The following is a 25,662-nucleotide window of genomic DNA, read 5'->3' as shown; positions in this document are numbered from 1 at the left end:
CTGAGTTCACTCTGTTTATGCGTATTCTCAGGTCAGAATTTCTTTGTGGGCTTCCCTTTTGGGTTTCTTTTATCATTTGTCTTTTGCTACATCTTTTATCATTTGCCTTTTGGATGTGTCCTTTCATCTGCTTGTGATTTTAAAAGATACAAACTGTGTTTTTAAATCTTACCAATTGCTTTGCTTCTCAAAAAAACACAATTGTATTTCTCATCTTCTTTCCTTTTTGTAAAGAATGTAATGGCGTTTGTTTTTAAGCCCTCTGACATCAGATGTGAAATTCAACAAATCTCTCTGTCTCTGACCAAATGCCATTTTAACTGGAATCCCTTTCCCATAATTTATTGTCACATTTTTGAGAAGTATGGAAAACACCAAAACATGAATTCATCTAGAAGCTGTTATAATAACACACTTAGCTCACGTAGCGACTGTTGGCTTTTCACTAGGGTCTTGAAACGTTATACCATGTGTTTGTCAGCACTTTTTAAAAATAACAACCTGTTCACTCAAACACGGTAAATGTGCTGCAGAAGTGAAATTCCGATGTCAGCTTCGGGCAGAGCCATAGCCTCCCGTGTACTCAGTTGGCATTGTGCTACTTAGGGGATGAGACGATCCTTCAGGACTCCCCATCTGTTTTGTGTGTAAGCTCTGAGGTACTGTTTAGCCCTTCATTTGCCCAAAAGTGTTTTTCTGTTATAACTTCAGTAAGTGCAGTTTACAAGAGGACCATGAAACCCAAAAATGCTGAAAACTTGCTTTTAAAAGCGGGACAGAAACTGAATATATTAAAAAAAAAAACAAAACATTGAATTGTACACTTTAAGGGGGTGAATTGTATGCTATGTGAGTTATGTCTCAATAAAGCTTTTTTTTTAATAGTACAGGAAGAAAAAAATGAGTATAAGTCAACATTCATGACATAACACTTGATGTAATTGTTGTAATTATGTGATTTCAAATTCCTATTACTTATATAAACTTGTCTTCATTGCTCAATTAATATATTTTTCTACCTGTGAAAACTATTTGGGTATCTTGGGCTAAAATGGAATTCATAATTTTTCCAGACTTAATGGAATGGATTTTTTTTTTTATAATAGCTTTTCAACTAGAAACATTTTCAGGGACAAATAAACGCTGTTAAGCAAGAAAGAGGCTTAATTAATTACTTGAAACTGAGTTAAAATTTTAAGGGGGATTAGACTTGGTACTGAGATGAAGATCAGTGTAAATGCCAAATTGATTTGCCCTGAAGGCAGGTTGACATCTATCACACCCACTGAAAAGAGACTTAAGACCTGGACGGTGACAGGGGGCCAAGATTTATGTTGAGAGTGGGGGAAGGGTAGAGAGGCCAGTGAAAGAAGGAAACACCAGAGAAGAGCCAGGAGAGGGCAAAGAGATAATGATTAAAAGCTGACCTGGAAATTTAGTTTGCTGTTCCACTAGCAGACTGTAGTTTGTTGTCGGAAAGTTAAGTCCTCAGGCTTCATTCAGTTCTAGATTTCAGCAAAAATAAATAGTTCCCGGCTTTCAACTGGTGGAAGAGTTATTTTCTAAGCTCAAAAGTAACTTACGTCCATTTATTCTATCTTACCGTACTTTGTAACAAATCACAATTTTCTGCCTTGTTTTTGCAGAGAGAAAAACTGGAAAATGACATCGTTTGGGTACTTTTCTAGTAGAAATACTAAAATACGAGAAATCTGAGTAATAGCACACAAAAAAGAATATCTTTAAGGCACATAGCAAAGGTATTATTTAGTCAATCAGAAATTTACAATCTGGATGCATAATGCCTGAAGTTTTGAAGTGATAAAAATACATTATTCTTCAGTTATTTCCAGTAACAAGAGAAAAAGCCGTGCCTGGGTTCTAATTAGCAAGTGCTGATTCAGACCTTCAGTGATTTTCTTTTCTTCCGATAAAGGATGAAGAAATGTTGAATCTAAAAAACCAAATAAATTCTTTTACGGAGTTGGGCGGGGTGGGGGGGGTGGGGATTGGTTTTTGTTTTTCATATTACTTCTGACCCCAGTCAACAGTAGGGAAAAGAGAATAGAAGCCAAGAGAAAACAAAGTTACTGGAGCGTTATATAAATATTTGATATTCTGGATAGAAGGGCTTGAAGTTCTCCCAAGGCCTACGGACTTTGCTTTTTAAATAAAAGTTTTAAGAGAGATTTTTTTTTTCACATTTTAATGCAACTTTACAAATTGTTTTAAAGACATTTCCAACAAATGGAAAGAGAAGCCACGCTGGAAAATGAGAGGAATTCCAGAGATATGGATACTTTCAGTTTCCTTTCAAACTTCTTTTCAAAAATACTCATTCACCTGCAGCCCAAATTCTCCATGTATTTTGTCAGATATTGTTTATGAACTACAAGCTGGGCAATTACTTCTTCTGCTTCACAAGACCTCTTGAACTCGAAACAGCCCTTTAAGGCCCATCCGGTGCTTGCCTCTGGGCCGGCCGGAGAACAGCACATCTTCCTCGAAAGCCACCGGGCAAATGCCCTGGCCTTTCTCCTCCCAAGGGTCACTGCCACCCCAAAACGGTTTTTCCCACGGCAACAGTAAAACGGTGTGGGCGATCCCAAGATGGAGGATATGTATCTTTTAAAGTCAAACCTCAACAATAAAAACAAAAAATGCGGAAGAGATACGGCATTGTCTTGTCTCCCCCTTCTTGCCCATTCTAGACAGCTTTATCAGCCTGTTTATTGACAGCACCCAAATAAATCAGATTTTTTTTAAGCCTTATGTTTATGAAGTGCTTTTCTCAGTCCCTCACCTCTCTATCCACCCCCTTCCAATTCCTAATTCATTACACAGAGTCCGAAGAGTACTTGGCTTGTAGTGAGTAGTCAATAAATGTTGATGACGATAACTCCTGTCATTATCCAGAGACAGAAGACTTACGTATTTAAATATCAACCTATCTTATCAATGATTTCTGGAGAAAATCTAGACTGGTTTCAAATTGTTCACATGTAGAACATGTGTTTGTTTTTAAGCCCCAGTGTGGCATCTCTTTAGCTTAGCTGTATAAAAAAGCTTTGCTCGCCAGGTGAATGCCACGGGGAGAAAATGGCAGGGAACTATTCTAGATTAGAAGAACTCAAAGAGATACAACAACAAAAGGCAATGTAACTTGATTCATTCCAGGTCCAGAAATAAAAAGCTACGTGAGACACGGTGGAAGCAATCAGGGAAATTCGAACATGGGCTGGGTATGGATGATATTACAGAATTATTAATTTTATGAGGTACTATAATGGTATTGCAGCTGCAGTGGAGGATGTCTCGATTCTTAGAAGCTGCAGACTGAAACATTTAGGGGTAAAGTATTGGGATATCTGCAACTTCTTTTCAAATGGTTCAGCAAAATTTATATATTTAAATACAGAGAGAAAGCAAATGTGGTCCAATGGTAACAACTAGCGAATCCAAGTGAAGAGTTTATAGATGTTCGTTGTATTGTACTTCAACTTTTCTGTAGATGCCAAATTTTTTAAATACAAAGTTGGGAATAGAAAACAACAAAAAATATAGTTTTACTGAAGAAAATGCCACACTCTTCTTTAAATATTTTACTGTAATAACACACTATACCTTGGTATTATTTATTTACACTTTATAAAAAGCAACTTATTCAACATAGTTACTCAATCTGAAATTAACTACTTTAAATACATCACTTAACTTTCGGTGCTAATAATGAATCTCTACCTTAAATATAAATCGAAATAGCTCAACACCTAACTTGACATTACAAGCAACGAGATGCCAGGTATAAGGATCATGAGTTAATATTTCAATTATGCTAAAACTTTCAATAATTTTTTTCATTAATTCTTCTTTGTTTTTCTTCTTTGTCTAGAATAGTCTGTTTTAAGCTCAAAGTAGCATCTTGGAATCCAGGATTTAAGTCTAATACCTTCTTGAAATCTTCCAAGGCATCATCAAAGTATCCTGTACCAGAACGCAAAAAATGAAAAAGAGTAATAAAACTGAGTATTTCTATACATTATTCATAGCAGAGTTCAGAGAACACACACTTTGGCTTTTTTATTTACGAGCTTTCAACCACTCCTAGTAAAGGATTGTTCTTCTCTTAGTAATGACATACACATGTGTATATCAAAGTAATTTTGCATGCCCTTACGCCATCATTAAAATTAAAATTTTAAATTCAATTTAAATTAACACTTAAAATTAGCTCTGGGTTTATTTATTTATAGCATAAATCATCATAAAATCTCAACAAAATCCTAACACCGATTTTACACAATGACAGTAAAATTAAAAACAGGAAATTTGTATTCTTTTTAACACTTTAAAAGAGAAACAGTACCTACAGTCCCATTAATGCAAGGATCTAAAACCCTTTCACTTTATATTGTCTCAGGTGCCTTTAAAGACTTTAACTCAGAGGCTCAGTCGATTGAGTGTCACCTCAGGTCATGATCTCGCAGTTCACCAGTTCGAGCCCTACCTCGGGCTCTGCTGTCCGTGGCGCACAGCCTGCTTTGGATCCTCTGTCCCCTCCTCTCTGCCCCTGCGTCACTTGCACTCTCTCTCTCTCTCTCTCAAAAATAAATAAACATTAAAAAAAATAGATTTTAACTCAGACAAGTATCCCAGGTGGCCGTCAGCACTGCCCTCAAGTAGCAGTTGGGAAGGCACAGGCGCCCAGTGACAGGCTCACCCTCACCGGCCTAGGTCCAATCCCCACCCCAGGGCTCCACTGCGGTCTGTAAAGCCCACCAAAAGCCCAGAATAAAAGCTTTCTTTGTTCCAGGCTCTAAGCCTCAATTTTAACATAAATTGGAGACTTGGTGTTTACTACATTAGTTTCACAGCATCTGAGAGCTCTGAATTCACAGAATATAGTCAAAGACAAAAGGGGGAAAAAATTCTTACCCAGCCTATACAATATCAACCCTCTGTTGTAATACGGAACTTCGAACGTGGGCTGGACTCGTATGGCAGATGTGTAGTCATCCATGGCTTCATAAAAATCAACCCTCAAGTACTTGATTTGCCCCCTGTTGTTATACGCAGTAGCCAAATCCTCGGGCCTGCATTTGCTTTAAACAAAAAGTTCACATTAAAAACGTGTGTTACCAAATGCCTCCCGCTTCCACTTTCACTCTCTTTTGGGTATTGTCAAACTTCATCGCCTATAACATGCAGTATCTAAACTGGAACACCACGCTGAAGAAAGGAAATGCGAAGAAATAAAGCAGTGGGATCAGTTTTTGTTTAATCCCGTTATCTACGTTGTAGGGAGGTAGCGCTACCTGGTCAGTCTGAAAAAACACATTAATTTCATAGTATGTTCAGAGACCCTGTTCACTGACTACTTGTTTTGCAGAATGTAATATTAAAATCGTTGTTCATTTTCTCAGCACATACCAGCAGGGCTAAGACGACATGCTGAGCAAGGAGGAAAAGCCAGCCTGAAGTTCCAGTCTGCAACAGACATACGGCAGATTGAATCATCAGTGTTACTCTCAAATTTTTAAGTGATCCCCCCAAAAATGAGATTTCTAATCATTTTTCACCAATAAAGAAATACACGTTGACCCTGACTGGAAATTCAGTATGCTGTCCCCCAGGGAGGGCTTCTCAGGACAAAGCTGCCTTCCCTCCCATCTTAGGTGGGATCGCCCCCAAGGCCACACGGGCCTTCTGCTAGGGGGGCATCAGCCCCCAGGACTCTGGGGGTCCTGTGTGCAGAATCCGCTCTGCTTCTGAAGCCTCCAGAGGCTGCCTAAGGGGCTCTGAGTGAGCAGACTTTCTTTAAGGGCTTAGCCGAGGCAGCCAGACCAGCCACCAACTCAGCGGGTCACCCCTCCCCTGCCAGAGGAGTCACTTGCACAGAGAACATTAACGGACGCTGCTCCGTGTCCGAGACAATTCTGTTTTCCTTTCTTTTTTTCCAAGGGAATTCTCAAATTTGAGCCAAATAGAAAAGGCACAGGCTACACTCAGCTCTCATTTCTTTGTGATGCCCCACGGTGCAAAGTACAGTCCTCAGAAAACACTGTGACTGCAGTCAGTGATATTAAAAGTGACATTCTCGGGGCGCCTGGGTGGCGCAGTCGGTTAAGCGTCCGACTTCAGCTAGGTCACGATCTCGCGGTCCGTGAGTTCGAGCCCCGCGTCGGGCTCTGGGCTGATGGCTCGGAGCCTGGAGCCTGTTTCCGATTCTGTGTCTCCCTCTCTCTCTGCCCCTCCCCCGTTCATGCTCTGTCTCTCTCTGTCCCAAAAATAAATTTAAAAAAAAAAAAAGTGACATTCTCTTAATATCGAGATCCTTGAGATCTGACAGGCACTGCAACCACGGCTTCCACCAGAGGTCCTCACGGGGGTCTCCTTCAAAGTCTAAGTTCACTAACTATGGACAGAAACATTGCAACATGAGAAAACTTCTGCTTCCGTGAACTATGACAGAGACTGAGTGCGAGAATACTCTGGATGCCACCAGCACCATCGCTGAAACCTGGGGAACAGGAGGGCACGCTCCCTACAACTATCTCTGTTACGATACTCACTGAACTGCCGCCCAGTAAAAGGTTTCTTTTTAAAAATGCAGCCTCAGGACTCCAGGAAGGTTTTGGTCATTCCATTTTTAAGCTTTAAAACTTTGTTACAAATTTCTTATATTCAGAGGTCCGTAAAATGTTTGGTTCAGAATTAGATCTCATTACAACAAATTCTAAAAATGTACTTTTCATGTGGAAATTGCTTCATATTTTAAACACACGGGCTAACAGTTAAAGCCGAAATTTATTTTCACAATATTGAGATTTTAGTAATGATAGTATTTATCATACTAGAATTTAATTACCTAACACAAATGTGGATTTTTTGCATTTGCACACTTTAGCAAAAATTAAAAAATAAAAAATAATAATAATAATACATTTGGAAGTTAGGTTTATGGCTAACACTGCACTTTGGGATATGAAAACAAAATGTTGTAAACCATTCAGAGTGACAGGAATGCAAAAATTGCAAATACTTTTTCAAAATGGTTCAGTGACCTATTATTTTAAAAAATAAATTGAAGCTAAAAGATATATTTGATGGAAAAAATCTGAAATGACAGAATTCATTGTAAATTCATGAGATCCTAGAAGATTTTCAGAACTGTAAGGAAATAAGGTTCATTCAGGCACGCTGACCACCTTCTACCAAATGTTGGCAGATGTTCTGTCCTGCCCTCGTTAAGACGCAGATACTACATTTGCTACAAACATAGTCAGTGCTTTTCAGGTTGGATGTGCCAAGGAGACTAGATGGCCCAATATTTCTGTTGCTGATGAATACTTTTTGAAACCTACTAGGTAAGTCTATTCTTTGAGCTTGAAACAATGATAGAAAACTACATTTTCTATGTTTACTAATCTTTTTTTTTTTCCTTGGCTGGCGGGGTCGGGGGAGCTCAGGGAATGGTGCTACTGTCTTCCTGCCTGTTCAGAAATTTCTATTAACTATTACCTTGGTGTGTTATCAAAACAAGAAAGCAAATTTATTTTTTCTGGTTTCATTCCATATGAGTTTAACAACCTGGAGAAGAATCATAAGGCTCATTCAAAAAACAAACTGGCATCCTGTCAAGAAAAACCAAATCCCTGAAGGGAGAGACGAGTGATGGTGCAGAAGACACAAAACTGGCAAAAAGCTGTTCATTCCACCCGTCTCTGTTCTTTCTTTTCTCATCCTCGTCCACCCCACTCCATCAATAAGAACACAGACAAAATTTGGAATAACAACAAATGCTACATACACCTCCAGGTATAAACCCAAAGTACTTGGGGCAAGCAGGTATTAGCAGGTGAGGATGGTAACATCACAAAAAGAAAAACATTATATGCTTTCTGACAGAAGTCCACACCACCACCTGTGACATAGTCTTGCCATAATACAGGATCTGAATTGGATCGAGCCTCGGGATTTAAATGCCAACTCACAAACAGTGCGGGAGACAGCAGGGAGATGAATTCAGTAAACACTCAAAACACACGATGGCTTCCTCGACAGACTTCGAGGGAAAAAAAGAAGGGGAGCCTTATAGATTAAGAGACCTGGTGCATCCTGACTTGAACCAAATGCTATAAAAAACAAACCAACCAAGAAATCAAACAAACAAACAACAACAGACGTTATTAATCAGGACACAACACTAATTGTGTATTTCACATTAAGGAATTTTGTGACAATAATGATATTATGGTTGTTTAAGAACACTTAATATTTAGAAATGCATTTTGAAATATCGATGGATGAATGATGTGTGGGTGAAATAATATTTAGGCCGAGTGATCTCCAACCCCCCCCCCACGCAACACACACACACACACACACACACACACACACACACACAAGTGAAAAAGGAAACACCCTCGCTGGGATGTGGCGGTTGGAGTCGCAGTCCCACGTACTCGCGTGGCACTACCCAGTCGTGTCCAATCGCCATCACAAGGTCTCCGATATCCGCCTGTTAAAATGACAGGCGGAAAAGCGTAGCTGCCGCTCTGGGTCAGAGTGAGTAACACAGAACTCCCAGGGGCGGGGGGAGAAGGCAGCGGGTGCCCCGGGTGTCCCAGAAGAACGCGACCCTTGCTGGCCTTCTGAAAAGGCAAGCATCCGCCCCCAGCATCCTCGGTACCCCAAAGTCAGGCGGCTGAGCGCCGGGCTTTGACGACCCCTGCTTCGCACCTCCCCGAGGTGCAGCTACCCCACCTCTCGCGATAGTTACCTCACGGGCGCAGCTCGCTCGGAGCCTGCACAGGCGCACTGGCTAATGTAAGCGGAGTACAGCGTCTCGGCTTCCGCGTATTCGCCCTTGTTGAAGTGAGCTTGGGCGAGTGCCAGCGATGCTTGGCTTGGTTGCCCTTGCTGCCCATCCATAGCGGTCTGAGGCCTAGCTTTTCGTGTAGAAAAGGAGTTGACTTCTGAACGGTTAGAGGCAGCACCACGGGGCCACTTCCGCACTCCCGGAATTTGACAGCAAAACCTCGGCGCTCGCAAAGGGGGAAGTTTGTGCCTTTCGAGGACCCATCATCTCGCGAGATCGATGACCCGGTGCTGGCAGGGAGCTCGGTCGTACCGGTAAAGTTCGGACCGACTGCGGTGAAGTGCGGTTCTGGTGTTACTGCTGGTCCTGCCTGCCTCTTTTTCTAGAAAGCAGTAGACAGATGGTTCCAACCTGGTTTCCAAATCCGTGGACTTATGTTGCGAGGAGCTTGTCCTTTGTTACAGCGAGTTATAGGGGGAGAGAGCCTCACTGTGCCGGAATCAGAAGAAACCTTGGTTTGCTTTACGAATGGCTAATTGGCCAGCAGATTTATTGTAGCACGCCTTTGGGGTTCCAGCGACCACTCTCAGCCAAACACCCGGTAGAGCATGATCTGAATAGGCTGCGGCCATTCGGACACACTGTCGAGAAGGTGTCCGAATTCAAACTACCATTTATTAGCTCCAAGATCCTATATTGCAAACTTCTTATATCTGTGGAATAGTGTAAGAATTCATTAAGTAATATGTTGTACTAAAAATTTGGTCTGTTATGTTAGTTTACATTCTCTGGCTGTTGATGCCAAAGGGAAACCCAGATTGTAATTGATTAAGTACAGTAGATGTTTAGTTCAAGTAAGAATTATGTAAAGTGAACACTCCAGAGAGGAGACTAAGAAAACAGTTCCATTTATAATGGCATCAAAAATGGATAAAATATTTAGGAATTAACCAAGAAGTGAAAGACTTGTCCAATGTAAACTATAAAACACTGCTGAAAGAAATTTCACAGAAATAAATGGAAGGACATCCCATGTTCAAGTTAAAAGGACCTACAGATACAATGGAATCCATTTCAAAATGCCGATGATACTTTTGTAGAAATAGAAAAAATCCATCCTAAGATTAATAACGGGATTTCAAGGGATCCCAAATAGCCAAAAACAATCTTGAAAATAACAAAGTCGGAGTACTCACATCCTGTTTTCAAAACTCAACTACAAAGTTATAGTAATCAAAACACTGTGGTATTAGCATAAAGACAGCCTTTTCAATAAATGTTGCTGAAAAAACTGGATATCCACATGCAAAAGAATGAAGTTGGACTGAAACACCATATAAAAAAATTAACTCCAAATGGATTAAAAACCTAAACGTAAGAGCTAAAATATAAAATGTTTAGAAGAAAATATAAAGCAAAAGCTTTGTGACACTGGATTTGGCAACTTCTTGGATGTGACCCCAAAGACAAAACATAAATTGGACTTCATGAAAATTTAAAACTTTTGTGCATTAAAAGACTATACAGAGTAAAAAAACCCCAGAGAATGGGAGAAAATATCTGCAAATCATGTTCTGTGAGAGATGCTGGGCTGATGTGTCCATCTACTGATAGGACACACAAGATTCTGAGTTGGTGCCTCTGTCACACTTGAGAAGCTCTGGTCTACATGACACTGGAGGGCCTGCCCTGTAATTTCATTGCTGGCGCTAGGCTCAGTTGCTGTCCCTCTCTGACGCTCAAGTCCGTCTTCCACAGAGTCCACCTGCATGTGGTGCTTTGCCTGTGGGGTGGCATCAACGAGCCTCCTCACCCAGAAATACAACTGCAACATGATAATCTGCTGAATGTGTTATGTTCCCCTGCAACTTCATACTGTCAACTGTTGAAAAAAGTATGGCCACACCAACAACCCAAGCCCTGAGAAGAAAAGTCAAATAAGGTCCCTCAATGGGCTCCTCCTTCCCCTACAGGGCAGCCTCTTGCCTGACCCTATGATCCTGGGGCCTCAGTAAAGCTTCACTTTCATTGATTGGACCAGTTAAAAATATATATACATACACACAAATACATATGTATTCATGCATACACACATACACATACATATTTCCCCCCCAAAATATATAGAGAACTTTGGAAACTCAACTCTTCTCAAATGAGTGTACTATTTTGCATTTGCACCAGCAATATATAGGGGTTTCAGTTGTTCCATATCCTGACCAATACTTGGCAGTTTTAATTTTGGCTATTATGGTATCTGTGAGAGGTACCTCATTTTTCTCTAAATTTTACTTACTAGAAATACAAGCTATGCCAAATAATTAGTAGTTACATAAAATATTAACTCCAAGCCTCTTAATGGCTACTTTTTCTCTTAATTTTAGAGAAATTTCTTAAGAACAAGTAGTTCTTATTGTGAAGAAAACTTACAATGCAGTGATTTCTTCAGTTTCACCCGTTTTTTCTTCTAAATTCAACTAAAATATAAATTAATGCCTCTAATTTTAAAGAGGTTATTAAGACCATTTTCATTTCCCATCTCTCATAAATACCCTTTATGTATTTTTGTAGTTTTCTAGCAGGGATATATGTTACTTTTCTAAAAATATGTTTATTTTTTTTAAAAAAGCATTAATTTATTTTTAAAAATGAATTAATCCTAAGAATAGACAGTAGGGGGCAACATAATATTGTCATTTTCATTTTAGAAACTCAGTAGCAATATCTTAGAGCTATAAAATTATCAAATAAGTACTTCTGATTTTCTCTTAAAAATCTGGTAAAAATTTCCCCCATTTCTAAATGAGAACTCTATATGACCTCTAGAGTAATTCACTGCAACCTCCGATCATCGGACATTTGCCTAGTACCTGTCAAAGTTGTTTTTTCTGTTTGGTACTAAAAATGATATTCTACATCTATTGTACCTCCTGTCCCTTTCTCCTCTTATCCACTCTGGAGCCCAACACCCTCCTAAACAACCCCCACTGAAAAATTTAAATCAAAACAAAACAAATACCACGTTACCCTTAAGTTATACATAGAGGAAACTAGGAATAAATACAAGTCAATATTTAGTCTTTCCTTTTTTTTTTTTTAATGCCATGTAAAACCTAAAATCTCAGCTCTTGGAATACAAAAAGATCATTTCAAAGTGTATTTAGCAAAAAAAACAAAAACAAAACGTGTGTAATAAAATTAGCATTTGTGGCATGATAGCAGGTCAACAATCTTTGTTGCTTGTTAAGCACATTGCTTATCACCATAAATTTTATCAGTTGGTCCCATCATCTCAATACTTTGGCCTACCAAAGTATTTTCAAACTCTGAAATGTAATACAATTATACTTTGAAACCTCACATAATTCAGGCCAAGTTTTATGATAAAGAACAACTCAGCATTAATTAAATGGAGTCAGTATATGCTTATTACAGGAAGAGAAACAACATAACTGCTTCATTATACTGTTTTCATTATATGCTTCATTCTGTCCAACTTCTCTCCAAGTACTTGTTACATATAGACAATTTTGCTTCTCTTTGCTCCTTTCATCAGGGGAGAGTTTTTTGGTGTTGTTATTCTGAAATTTCCTTCATGCTGAATAAACCAAATTAAATCAGTTCATACTGTGGGTCTTTAGTCTCTAGTACTATTTTTATCCAAAACAAAGGTCCTTAAGACATTATGGAAGATCACTAAAACTTTCCGAGATATAAATCCCAAACAGGCATAAGATTTTACAATAGTAGAAAAGATATGTCTCTCTCTCTATATATATGTATGTGTTTACACATGTATGTATATATGTATGTATACACATGTAGACATATGTGATAACTAGGTCTACAAGGTATAATGGTTGTTTTCAGACATTGTGGTAACTAACCTAAGTATTATAGCTGCAATAGTAGCGTGGCATATTTGTCTTTATTTATTGCCTCTACTAAACATCAGCCAAACTTGAGCAAATAACTGTGATGAAACAGTGCTAGAGTCTGGCCTGCAGCCACAAAATGAAAGGACATAAATTCATGAGAAAGAAGTGGAGAACACTTCTAGCTATATAAAACAGGTAAGCAATTACCCATTGTAATGCTTGCAAGTTTTTCTTTTTAAATTAATGATAAAACAGACACATTATTAAGAAAGGATCATTGCCCACAGCCCCAGAGCTGTTTAAATGAAGGGCCCTGCTTGGAGACAATGTTTCAAATAAAACTATAACTATAAAATGGATGTTTTTGTATAAATTTATATCATTATAAATACAGCCAATTTTTCTGCACAATATAAAGAGTAATGCCAAATGCCATCTTTCAGATGAGGCTAAAAGGGTAGATAAAAAAGGAAAAACTATAAAAAAATAAGGCTATTAGAAACAATTCAAATTATAAAAAATATCTTTAAGTGTCTTCTCATTTCTGAAAATAAAATACAGAAGACATTCAATACTTATTTAATTAAATACAGCTAGCAATAGAGCTAATTTTAGTATCACAATTGTTTAACATTCTTCTAATACAGGTTATGTCAACTCCCTAAATTCAACTTTGCCCCACTCCCATGCTTCCCCCACCTGCCCCCTGCCAAGGTTTCTTAATGAATTAGTAACCTTGAAACTGTGAGAAAAATTTCTTATTTGGAATTTTTTCATAGTATTATGTAACCATAATTTATAGACAGAGAGATAGATAATAGGCAGGTAGGAAATAAGGCTGATTTCCATACATTTTATATGAAAATCAGCATGATTATTTCATAGTTGTATTTTTACACAAAATTGTATGTATACATAATACATATATGTATATATAATATAGATGTTATATACACATAATTTGTAACTTTGTGTAAATATACAACTATGAAATAATGGTGCTGATTTTTATATAAAATGTATGAAAGTCAGCTTTATTGTATATCCAGTTAGAGCTATGTATACATGCTACATGTATGTTACAGTTAGATACAATCTGTCATTTCTTCATCCCACTGAACTATGGCATAAGGGACAGAAGTTGTAGTTACTGATTTCCTGAGCCAGAACACAGTGCTTGCACACATTGCACACCCAGAACTGATATTCTGTGATTGGGCTTCCCGTGGCAACACATGTTGGCAATTTCCCTTCCCCTCTGTAAAAACAAGAGGAAAAACAATTAATTATACTTTAAAACTTCTAATTACTTAAACTACTTATCACAATTAAAAAATTAAGGAATGAAAAACATCTCAAGGCAACTTTCGATTAAAAACTTTTCTTATAAGAAAATAAAGCATTAATATACTCACAAGACTAAATAAAATAGGTTGTAATAGTAAGCTAAGTTACTTCAAAATTTAGTGCTTAAATTATTACATCACACTACTACACTTATAGAAATCTCAGCTTCTAATAGGGTGTATAACATATCCTAATGACAATTAGCCTACCCTTCAAGAAGGCTGTCCAATTCAGATTTTCTATTATCTTTTGGAGTATGTTTGGTGAAGATTTCCAAAGCGAGATCTTCATATTGCTGTTTCTGCTCTGAACTGAGGGTCTCTAAAGATTCAAGTTTAATAAAAGCTTTTGAACAAGTACCAAAAGCTCTACCGGCACACGCACAGAGTGCTAACAGAGAGTAGATCTCGACGGCAGGGATGATGTCTTCATAGTCTCTCAGGTGAAGAGCTAGAGAAAAGAGGACAACTTAGATTTTGAAAAGAAATCATTAGTATGATCGTGCATGGAAAAGAGTCTATGTTAAGCTGCTTTAGTTTAACCTACATGAACTCTTACAAACTTAAAATAACGGTGGGAGATCGAAGCACTGGTAGAAGGAAGCAGGTTACGTGAGTTCCCAGTTCTATAACGCTAGCTAACAGCTCAGGTCCTACAAAACAACCACCATCAAATGATGTGCACGCTCTGCCATTCAGAAACACACACAAAGACAAAATAAAAATTGGTATCAAAACCCACATCTTTTGTTTCATGTTAATATATTAGAAATTTCTGTGGCATTCCAGAAAAAAGTAAATTAATATTATACTGTTAGTCATAATACTCAAAATAACATCAGGTTTCTTTTTGATAAAAAAGCAAAGCAGTACGAAATCATGTTTTTTCTTTGCATCTCTTTGAAGAGATTTTTTTGTCTTACTGAATGAAACAGAACTTTGAGAAAAGAGAAGTGACAATGTGCATCTTAAGTTGTCAGTTCAGACATTTATTTTGATAGCTGCCATATCTTATTTTTACTTTTTCTATACTAGAGATATAATCTTTCTTTAAAATGTACTGTAGAATTAATAGATTGTATATTGGATTTCTTCACCCAGTAGATGAAAACTCTCAAGTTAAAATTCTAATTTATCTTTCAAGTTTAGAAACTGTGTATAAGTTATATAAAATAGAACTATCTTAAACCTAACTGCATAATTTATACCACATATTAATCAGTTAAAATTAAATAAAGATCAGTTGTAAACATGTAAAAATAAAAATAATTCTTATGTATAACAACCAATTAGAAAAAAAACTGTTACAGTCCCCTTGCTAATACAAGTGATAACATGGATCTATGTTTACCAACATGGAAACATGACTGCAATATACAACGGAGGGCATAAAGCAAGCAAGCCCCTGAACAACATATATTGTATGATATTAGCTTAAGGAAAACTGTCCACAATTTTATAGGCATGGAGAAATGTCTAAAATGAAGTTCGCCCAAATGTCAGTAATCATTACTTCTGAGTTATAAGATTATTTTACAAGTTATTAGATTATTTTATTTTTTTCTGTTTTGACTGTAATCATTACAGAAGTGACATTTTATTTTTTACAGCGTCATTTTAACAAAAAACAAGTTAAATACTATAGAAATCTATTAATATGGAAATATTTTACAACATATTATGTTTTTTAAAAAGGACATATGTTATACTCCTGATATTATAAAAAACACAAACTTTTTTATATATTCAAAACTTTAACTTTTAATGAAAAGAATAGTGAATGCTATAGACATTCTTTTTGCTTATCTCAAACCTCTGACTTTAATGTGAACCGTATGTATTTAAAAAAATCAAAAGAACTTCAAAACAAAGGAGAATGTGCAAAATAGACTATAGACAGCAAATCTCAAACATGAAAATAAACCCATGGATAAAAGTGTTACTGAAGTTAATATATGGGCAATCTGAAGGAGCTGGCTCTTCACATCAATTTAAACACACTGTACCCGTTGGGTCAAAGGCCCACCTGTCTTCAATGCAGTGTCAACATATCCCTCATAGAGCTGCCTCTGGGCAAGTGTGAAGAAGTGGTAAGCCTCAGCCCCTCTCCAAGCATTATCTGTGAAACGACTAGTTGTAGACAGAACTTCCTCTTCCAGCAAACCAGCCAAAGCAGATGTGGCCTATGAGTCAAGCAGAGCCACGTTTTCTGTCAGTGCAACCATGAGTCACCCTAACGAAGACAACTTCTGAGACGGTTTATACATTAAACTAAGGAAAGTAGATTTTATCATTACAAAACTGTCATTACAGACTTCATTTCTCCATTAGAATTCGTATTTTGTTAAGCTGCTGTAATCAAAAATTTCTTTCAGCTTTATTAAACTATAATTGACCAATAAAACTGCAAATTATTTCAAGTGCACCTTGATGTGATCTGACAAACATACACGCTGTGAAACAATTTCCCCATGGTGTGGTCAAATTTTTTTTTTTTTTTATTTTTTTTTTCAACGTTTATTTATTTTTGGTTTTTTTTTTTTTTTTTTCCAACGTTTATTTATTTTTGGGACAGAGAGAGACAGAGCATGAACGGGGGAGGGGCAGAGAGAGAGGGAGACACAGAATCGGAAACAGGCTCCAGGCTCTGAGCCATCAGCCCAGAGCCTGATGCGGGGCTCGAACTCACGGACCGCGAGATCGTGACCTGGCTGAAGTTGGACGCTTAACCGACTGCGCCACCCAGGCGCCCCCGGTCAAATTTTTTAATAGAACTCATTATAAACTTTAAGTTAGTAAGAGATTCATTTACACATAAAGTAATATACATATTCTAGCAAGGTTTTTAAAACTCACTGGTTAGAAAGGGTTTACCAAGTAAAAAAATTAAAGCAAAGTCTACAAATTAGTCTTGCAGGAAAAGTTTCCAATATTCCTCAGCAGAAATTTCTAAATTTGAGTACTAATTCCAAGTACTTAAGAAAATAAATGCAGACAAGCAAATTAAATGGCCTGTCCCTAAAGAGAAGTTTGATAGTCTTTTTTCCTTAAACACCTCAGATGACTTCATGTTCTGTAATGTTCCACCTTACCTCTGAGCTCTTTCCTTTCACTTTTCCTCTTTGGGCATTTCTCACTTGCTCATGGTACTGCTCAATAAGCAAAGCGGACAGTACGTACAGCTTCTTGACACGTAAAGGTTTGGTTCTTTTCTTTGCCTCTTCATCTGCAATCTTTAAACATTTAAAGAACTTGGGGAAGATATTTCTTAATCTTTATTTGTACACATACAATCATCTCTAAAATTTGATTCTTTAATAAAAAGAAAAAAACAGTAGGATGGAACATAAATACCACCCATTTATGATAAATATTTTTAAGCCCATTTCCTTTTCCTTAGCTTATAAGTACTCAGTTCTTTCCTTGGCATTAGCCCTTGGAGTTACAACTCATAACAAATGCTCTTAAATAAGTAAGTTAAAATGAAGAAAGTTTTCGTGGAAGAGGTAGCATTTTCCATAAGGAGATTTTAAAAACAGTGTTCCAAGTATACTGAGATAAGAGGATTTTAACATGGTACAGACTTCAGAAAGAAGGATTTATCTAAATGATTGAGGGGAATATTCCCTTTTTTATTAAATCAACGGGAAAAAAATAGAACAGAATATAAAATGTATATACATTAATACTGTATTAGTCCTTTTCCTTCCAAATGCATATTATGAAACAGTAATGTATTTAAAATGTGTACATTTATTTTTTTAAGTTTTTTATTATTTTTTTTTTTTAATTTTTTTTCAACGTTTTTATTTATTTTTTGGGACAGAGAGAGACAGAGCATGAACGGGGGAGGGGCAGAGAGAGAGGGAGACACAGAATCGGAAACAGGCTCCAGGCTCTGAGCCATCAGCCCAGAGCCTGACGTGGGGCTCGAACTCCCGGACCGCGAGATCGTGACCTGGCTGAAGTCGGACGCTTAACCGACTGCGCCACTCAGGCGCCCCTAAGTTTTTTAATTCATTTTGAGAGAGAAGGGGAGAGAACTTGCGTGCACACATGCGTATGTGAGGGAGGGGCAGAGAGAGAGAGCTAGGGAGACAGAATCCTAAGCAGGCTCTGCTCTGTCAGTGCAAGAGCTCCACGTGGGGCCTGAACTCACGAAACACAAGATCATGACCTGAACCAAAACCAAGAGTCAGACACTTAACTAAGCTACCCAGATGCCCCTTAAAATGTGTACATTTAAAAGGACAAAATTCTATTATCAACAGGATTTAATTCCCATTATTAAGGGAATTTGTATTTTATGGTCCCTGAAAATTCTATAAGTCTTTGTTAACTTCAGTATTAAGTAAATATTCAATTGTTTAGGGATCGGTAAGGTGCTAACACTAATGAATAGCTTTTTTAGTAAAAGGTAATAATACTAAGATAATGCATAGTTATAGCAGTAATAAAACAAGAGGGCTTTTGCTATAGCAAGTACTTGTTCTCAAAGAAAATGGAAAATGTGTTCTTCAGTACATAAGAAAACATTGGTAACTAGAACATAGCAAATACTCACCAAGATTATTGTATTACCTTAAACATCAGTTTAGCAGCATCATAAAAGTAATTGGCTTTCCGATAGAGTTCTATGGCATCAAGAGTTTTATTCTTTTCCAATAAATGAGATGCATACCTCGCTAACAGGGATCCAATTTCTTTCATACTGTGATTTTTAGCCAACTCAACAGCTTTGTTCCACTGAGGGGGAAAAATATGCCATTCAGCTACTGAAGCATTAATAGTCATACATGTCATAAAATTCACACAATAAAGATTTAAGTTTATAGTAATAAATAACACTATATTAAAATTAAAAACCAGTATATATTTTTTTAATACAGTAACTTTAATTAAGAGTCTCATGCTCTACCGACTGAGCCTGTCAGGCAGTTTACAGTAACTTTAATTAAAATCAGAGCAATTATAAGTTCTATAAGTCAAACATGTCAAAATGATTAAATGGCCCAAGACTGTGATTTGCTTAAGAAGGACATCAGAAAAGGAAAGCTTCAAAGTTTATAATTACAATATTATAATTCAATTTTGCACCAGCTAGAAGTGAGGAAAAGCTATACTTGCTTATAGTAGAACAAAATATGCCATTTCGGTTAAGAAAATGTCCTATCAGATTTAACATTTAAAAGTTATTTTTAAAAAGCAAATGGAGCTTTATAAAATACTTCAAGAAAACACTTAAAGGAATATACTGATATTCAACAATTTCCACAATTCTGCACTTTAATTTTAGTTAAATTCCAGCTCCCAAGAATATCAAATATATGTTTTCTCTAAAGAGACAGGAAAATAGATTGCCAAAATAAATACTGATAAGGTAACTCAATTCCTTCCTCTTGCAATGACCATTAACTAGTCCTTCTTTGGAAACAAAACCCTAATAAAATGCAGAAAATTATGAAATTACTTCCAGACAACAAGTTGCCTGACTAAAAAGCACAGGGTTTGTCCCCATATTGACTTAGTTAAGAGTGGGTCGCCCTTAACGGTAGCACTTCAAGAGGTAAATGCAAACTCCAGTATTTTCTAGGTCCTCAACAAAGTAAGAAAGCATCTAGCTCCTTTCACAAAATCCACCTCAACCCTACAGTGGCAACAGTCTAAAAGGATGACTAGGGACCTTAATTTTCAGTTCCTTACTTGGTTGAGATGTACACAGGTATCTACTGCTGCCTTTGGCTGATTACATTTCAAAAATGCGGTCACTGCTTGTTCACACATTCCAACCCTCACAAACATTTGTGCTATTTCCTGTAAGGACAGAACAATATTATCAGATCTCACAGACCAAGGAAATCACTTATAGTTTAATTTACAAAACTCCATAAGGACATACGAATATTAAATTTACTGGTGGTTACAGTAATTTTTCATTGCAACATACACAGGGGCAGAGGCTACAAACCAGAAAGGAGGCTAAGGCATCACTGTCTACGAAACCGGTGCTTCACTGGCTCCGGCTGCAGATCTACTTTTTAACCAGGTCCGGAACATCCTGCACTCTGCTCCTCTAGTAGCTAGGGCACAGAAACGTCAAGCTGGGAAACAAACCCCATACTAGTGTGTGAAAAAAACATTCAAGGCAACTGATGATATAACAGTGGTAATGTTAGAGGCTTAAGGAAAATCTCACATTCACAGAGCTCTCTAATACCTCTCTGAAGAAATGCCCCAGATAGGCCATTCATTAATTCAGGAAGCCAGATCCCAAACAGAGCTCCCTCCAAGGGTGGTGGGAAGGAAGGAGAACCACAACACAAACCCACCATACCCATCTGGCTCACTCTCCATTTTCAGAAAATCAATTTTTCTTTTCCTTCTGAATATCTAATTGGCAAGAGTTTTCCTCTCCCTACCTTTACTTCTTTTTTTTTAATTTTTTAAACATTTATTTATTTTTTGAGAGAGAGAGAGAGAAAGACAGAGCACAAGCAGGGGAGGGGTAGAGAGAGAGGGAGACATAGAATCGGAAGCAGGCTCCAGGCTCTGAGCTGTCAGCACAGAGCCTGTGATCAGGTCACAATCTCACAGTTTGTGGGTTCAAGCCCCACGTCGGGCTCTGTGCTGACAGCTCAGAGCCTGAAGCCTGCTTCTGATTCTGTGTCTCCCCTCTCTTTCTGCCCCTCCTCTGTTTGTGCTGTCTCTCTCTCTCTCTCTCTCTCTCAAAATAAATAAACATTAAAAAAAATAATAAAATATTTTGGGAAAATCATAAAAGTATGTTTTAGATCCAACTATCTTTTTAAAAGTAATGTTTAGGGGCACCTAGATGGCTCAGTGAGTGTCTAACTTTGGCTCAGGTTATGATCTCATAGTTCATGGGTTTGAGCCCAATATCAGGCTCTCTGCTCTCAGCACAGAGCCTGCTTTGGATCCTCTGTACCCCCCTCCTTTCTGCCCCTCCCCGTTCACATTCTCTCTCTCTCTCTCTCTCTCTCTCTCTCTCTCTAAAATAAAACTAAGCATTTAATTAATAAAGTAATGTTTATATTTTTCTGGTTACAAAGTAATAGACTGTAATGGTAAATAAAAATTAGAAAGCACAAAAGTTACTTACAATCTTACTGCCCATAGGAAATCTCTCTCAATAGTCTGATGTCATTTCCTAACATCTGTGTCTTAGGAATCTATATGTATGTGTGAGTTGGTGTATATATTGTGTTCATACTATATACAGTTCCGTTCTCTGTATTTTTCAATTAAACATTATGTAAATTTTACCGTATTATTAAAAACTCCTTCAAAAACTCGATTTAAAATTTGCAATACAAAAAAAAACATTTGCACTACTAAAAATTTTTAAGCATTTTAATTACTTAATTATTACTATAACTATAATAACTTAATATTTACTCAGTAATAACACTATTCTGGATATCCTACAGCAATACTCTTTTCTGCATCATCAGACACACCTAACAGATGACATTAATGCAGGACACACTGTCCCGATATCCAAGGTTGTAACTAATTTCAGTTTCTTTCCTACTCAAGAAAACACAGGACTGAGAATAAAGTACATGAAAATGCCATTATTACAGGGATAATGGCTCTAATTCACAAGAGACAAAACTGAATTATCAGAATTCTATCATCTACTAATTAACAAACAAAAATTTTGTGGTAGAACTCACAACCGATACATATCCCGACCCTGCAGTTGTGAGATGCTAACTCTACAGGTACTATACAGCTCAATGATTTACATTTTACATAAAACAAATAAAATATAAACTCATTAACGTCATTCAATTAAGAGGCTTAAAAAGGACATTCAAAACAAATTTCCAGAGAACTCTGTTTTTTTCTTTTTTAACACTAAATACTTTGTTAACATAACCTAATAAAAGTCAAGCTATCTTTTTAAACCTTTATTACAGCAAATTTCAAACATACATACACACACACTAATCCCCAGACCCAGCTCAGATAATTTTGAAGCAAACCTCTGACAAGAGATTTTAACTGTAAATATTTCATGTGTCAGCTAACTTTTAAAAGCAATTTTATAACTGACAATACTATAGGAGATTGTGAACATGTTAAAGTAGTGGGAATATGACTAATTTTCCCTCTATTTTCAAGCAGTCTGTAATATTGATATATTGTTTTAACAATTAAAAGTATCATTCCACATTTAAGAAACTATGAGATTATAGATTTTAAATTTTCTTGTGGCAGAAGATATTTCCTGACTATAACACAAAACCTAATAAAAATAACCTAACAAATCTAAAAACTAAAATTTTTAATACCCACTGGAAGCAACTTGTGGTTTTCTGGAAGTGAACTGGCAAGATTCTCCAATCCCTCATAATCTTCCAACATATAATAGCATTCAGCTAAGCGCTCCTGGTTCCGGCCTTGTACATAATATTGTACAGCATTCAACCTATGGGGGGAAAAAAAAGAACAATTTCTAAAACTAATGTGAATCTCCTGATAAATAAGCAGTCTCATTAAAAATGCTCATTAGAATTACTAGTATTACTCTAGTTACCATCTTCAGTTACAGCATGTCTTTGAAGTGTATAAACTGGGGGGATAAAATCTAAAGACTCTGAAGCACATTTTAGTTGCAACATTCTTTGGCTATTAAGAAAAAATTGTTGTAATTGGATATACAGTTGTGCTTCCAAACACGGACATAAATAAGTGTATTGATCCAAATGAAAACCTAAGAATAAAAGCCAATGACTTCTGAAAATAATCTACGAGAAAACAAGAAAACATAAAATACGTTTCCTTTTTTCAGAAATAAATCATATGTCTTTGAAATGCACGCTGTGGTCTTAAACAGTAGAAACCTGCCTGAAACTAAGCACACGTTTGTGAGTTTGGAAACTCCGAAGTTTTATAACACTTATCAAGGATCTCTTGCTCCCCATTGGGAATTTAAATCTGCTTGAATTTAAGAATCCAGGGGGACGGCCTTCAATGTCCCCAGCTTTGTGCCAATGGGAAGTACTCAGGCAGCTACCATATCAAGTGCTACATGAACAGATGAAGAGGTTCACATAGGTCGCCTACCACTTTTGCCGATCAGCGAAGTAGTCTCCGATGGCATTGTGGGCTTGTTCAAGGAGACTGTCATCTGCATCACCAGATCCAGTTTTCAAGAGCTGGAGTACTCTAAACCAATCTCCCAATTTCAGCCGGAGGCCGATAGCAAGATCTCTGTAAACAACAGCATACATTCATTCACTTGACAAATACTTGTGAAGTGCCTACCCCATGCTAGGGTCAATTCCGGGGTACTGAGAATACCCAGCAGTGAACAGACGGACAAGTTACCTCCCCAAACATTTTAGAAATTTGACCAGGAAAGAGGCAATGGGGAAAACTTGAAATCAGGAAAAGGAAATAACTTCCTGCCTTTTATTTTCCTAGCCTTCCAATTTTCCTAGCAAAATAATGATTTAAATAATAATAACTTCTTTTCATCAATTATTGAGACATGATCAGGCTTATTTAAAAATCATACATATACTGGGGCACCTGGGTGGCTCAGTCGGTTAGGCATCCGACTTTAGCTCAGGTCACGATCTTGTGGTCGCGAGTTTGAGCCCCGCATCAGGCTCTGTGCTGACCGCTCAGAGCCTGGAGCCTGTTTCAGATTCTGTGTCTCCCTCTCTCTGACCCTCCCCCCATTCATGCTCTGTTTCTCTCTGTCTGAAAAATAAATAAACATTAAAAAAAAAAAACTTAAAAAAAAAAAACATACATATAAACACATATTTGGTTTTATCTTTCTTTTCAGGGCTTAAGCAGTATTAGGGATCTCCTTGAAGTACAAATAATATTAACAAAATTTAGACATAATGTTTATAGCTGAAATACATACATTATTTTATGCAAATCTAAAATGAACATAAAGAATAAAACTCAATCCCTATATACCGTTCATTTTTATTTCATGCTCCTTGACGACAAAAAATTAAATAAAGGTCTAAATCAAAAAAGAAAACCCAAACGTTGAGCTGCATAATAAATGATAAAAGCCCCCAGTCTCTGCAGTCTTATGTTTTTTTTTCTACCAAATGAGAAAACCTCCCATGGCCAGCCATTAATATATGTAAAAAAAAAAAAAAAAGAAAAAAGAAAAAAAGAAAAAAAGAAAAAGGAAACTGCCTCCAAATTTCAATACATAAATTAATGTAAGGGCCACGTGGAATATCCAGGTTGTAACTAAACTGAGATTATTTTCTGAAAGAAGTGGTATGACACATTTAGTCTACTGTACATTCCTCATTTGTACAGAAGAAAAGCATGAATGCCAGAAGTACTCCAGAATGCCTGCACCTTCATTACTCACCTTCTGTCCATATCAAGATACATTCTTTCTGCCTCTTCAAACCTGCCGAAGTAGGCAGCAACTTCGGCCTGCTTCATGGACTCACTCTGTAGATTGCCCAGGCGCTTCACGAACTTAATGCCTTGGTAATCTTTGCAGCGCACAAACGCTTGCTCTGCCGTGTGCAGATCCAGTTTCTGAAGAGCTGCTTCAGCCAGTAGGCGCCTTTATTAAAACAAGAAACAGAAAAGCTTATTGCCATTACTGATAAACAAGTCTTGAACCCGAATTTAATTATTATACCTGTTGTTTCTAGTTAAACATGGTGGGAAGTGATTACTTTAACATATTTATGTATGTTTTACTTAATATTATGCTTATTTTGAGTACTTCCAAATCTGAATTTAATTTCTGTATTTTAAAAAGAAGAACAGGGGCGCCTGGGTGGCGCAGTCGGTTAAGCGTCCGACTTCAGCCAGGTCACGATCTTGCGGTCCGTGAGTTCGAGCCCCGCGTCAGGCTCTGGGCTGATGGCTCAGAACCTGGAACCTGTTTCCGATTCTGTGTCTCTCTCTCTCTCTGCCCCTCCCCCATTCATGCTCTGTCTCTCTCTGTCCCAAAAAATAAATAAACGTTGAAAAAAATAAAATAAAATAAAATAAAAATAAATAAATAAAAAATAAAAAATAAAAAGAAGAACAAAGGGGCGCCTGGGTGGCTCAGTCACTTAAGCACCACTTCAGCTCAGGTCATGATCTCACGATTCATGGATTCCATCCCTGTGTTGGGCTCTGTGCTCACAGCTCAGAGCCTGGGGCATGCTTTGGATTCTGTGTCTCCCTCTCTTTCTGCCTCTTCCCCACTCACTCTCTGTTTCTCTCTCAAAAAATAAATAAAAAACAATAAACATTTTTTTTAAATAAAAAGAAGAACAAGAATGCAAGTCTACCCCCATGAAGGCTACCATGAGAGTGGGAGACAATAGAGCTGAGACTTTAAATGCATACACCACACATTTTGGGAGGATTTTTTATTTTTAAATACCAAAGTCGGGGGTGTGGATTGTCCTCGATGAATTGAGATGCATCTTCAATTCCAACTTTCTCAATCAATGCTCGACTATCTCGCAAGGACCGGATCTCAAAGTTAATTATATAATCCTTGTTTGGGTGTTCTGGATTCTAAAAATAAGGATGAAAAGAAATGCAAATACCTGCCGTTAGAGTATGTGTTTCTTTTTTACAGTAAAATACATGCACA

The 25,662-nt window shown here is 37.2% G+C and overlaps 2 protein-coding genes across 3 annotated transcripts in view; both read right to left on the bottom strand.

Moving 5' to 3' along the window:
* Window positions 1-3,386: 3,386 nt before the first annotated feature.
* On the bottom strand, window positions 3,387-9,021 carry TTC32 (tetratricopeptide repeat domain 32). The gene is made up of 3 exons (XM_047069399.1): window positions 8,783-9,021; window positions 4,936-5,102; window positions 3,387-3,984 (listed from the first exon to the last, which is right to left on the bottom strand). The coding sequence occupies exons 1-3, from the start codon at window positions 8,932-8,934 to the stop codon at window positions 3,845-3,847; spliced, it is 459 nt and encodes a 152-aa protein (XP_046925355.1). The 5' UTR covers window positions 8,935-9,021; the 3' UTR covers window positions 3,387-3,844.
* Window positions 9,022-13,748: 4,727 nt separating this feature from the next.
* WDR35 (WD repeat domain 35) overlaps window positions 13,749-25,662 on the bottom strand; it is a 66,663-nt gene continuing 54,749 nt past the window's right edge. For both annotated transcript variants that reach the window (XM_047069260.1, XM_047069261.1), the window contains 10 exons: window positions 25,447-25,583; window positions 24,424-24,627; window positions 23,139-23,285; window positions 22,368-22,500; window positions 19,749-19,859; window positions 18,627-18,791; window positions 17,138-17,278; window positions 16,072-16,228; window positions 14,256-14,496; window positions 13,749-13,957 (listed from right to left, as the gene is read on the bottom strand). In XM_047069260.1, the coding sequence (XP_046925216.1) occupies window positions 13,807-13,957; window positions 14,256-14,496; window positions 16,072-16,228; window positions 17,138-17,278; window positions 18,627-18,791; window positions 19,749-19,859; window positions 22,368-22,500; window positions 23,139-23,285; window positions 24,424-24,627; window positions 25,447-25,583 (1,587 nt within the window). In that variant the 3' untranslated portion in view covers window positions 13,749-13,806. The remainder of the gene's footprint in view (window positions 13,958-14,255; window positions 14,497-16,071; window positions 16,229-17,137; window positions 17,279-18,626; window positions 18,792-19,748; window positions 19,860-22,367; window positions 22,501-23,138; window positions 23,286-24,423; window positions 24,628-25,446; window positions 25,584-25,662) is intronic.

Source organism: Lynx rufus, unplaced genomic scaffold (assembly GCF_022079265.1).
Source record: "Lynx rufus isolate CCGP_SWC_20201006 ecotype Redwood Valley unplaced genomic scaffold, mLynRuf1.p SCAF_8, whole genome shotgun sequence".
Classification (NCBI taxonomy): domain Eukaryota; kingdom Metazoa; phylum Chordata; class Mammalia; order Carnivora; family Felidae; genus Lynx; species Lynx rufus.
The sequence above is the reverse complement of the archived record's forward strand: the minus strand, read 5'-3'. Positions and strand labels throughout refer to the sequence as shown.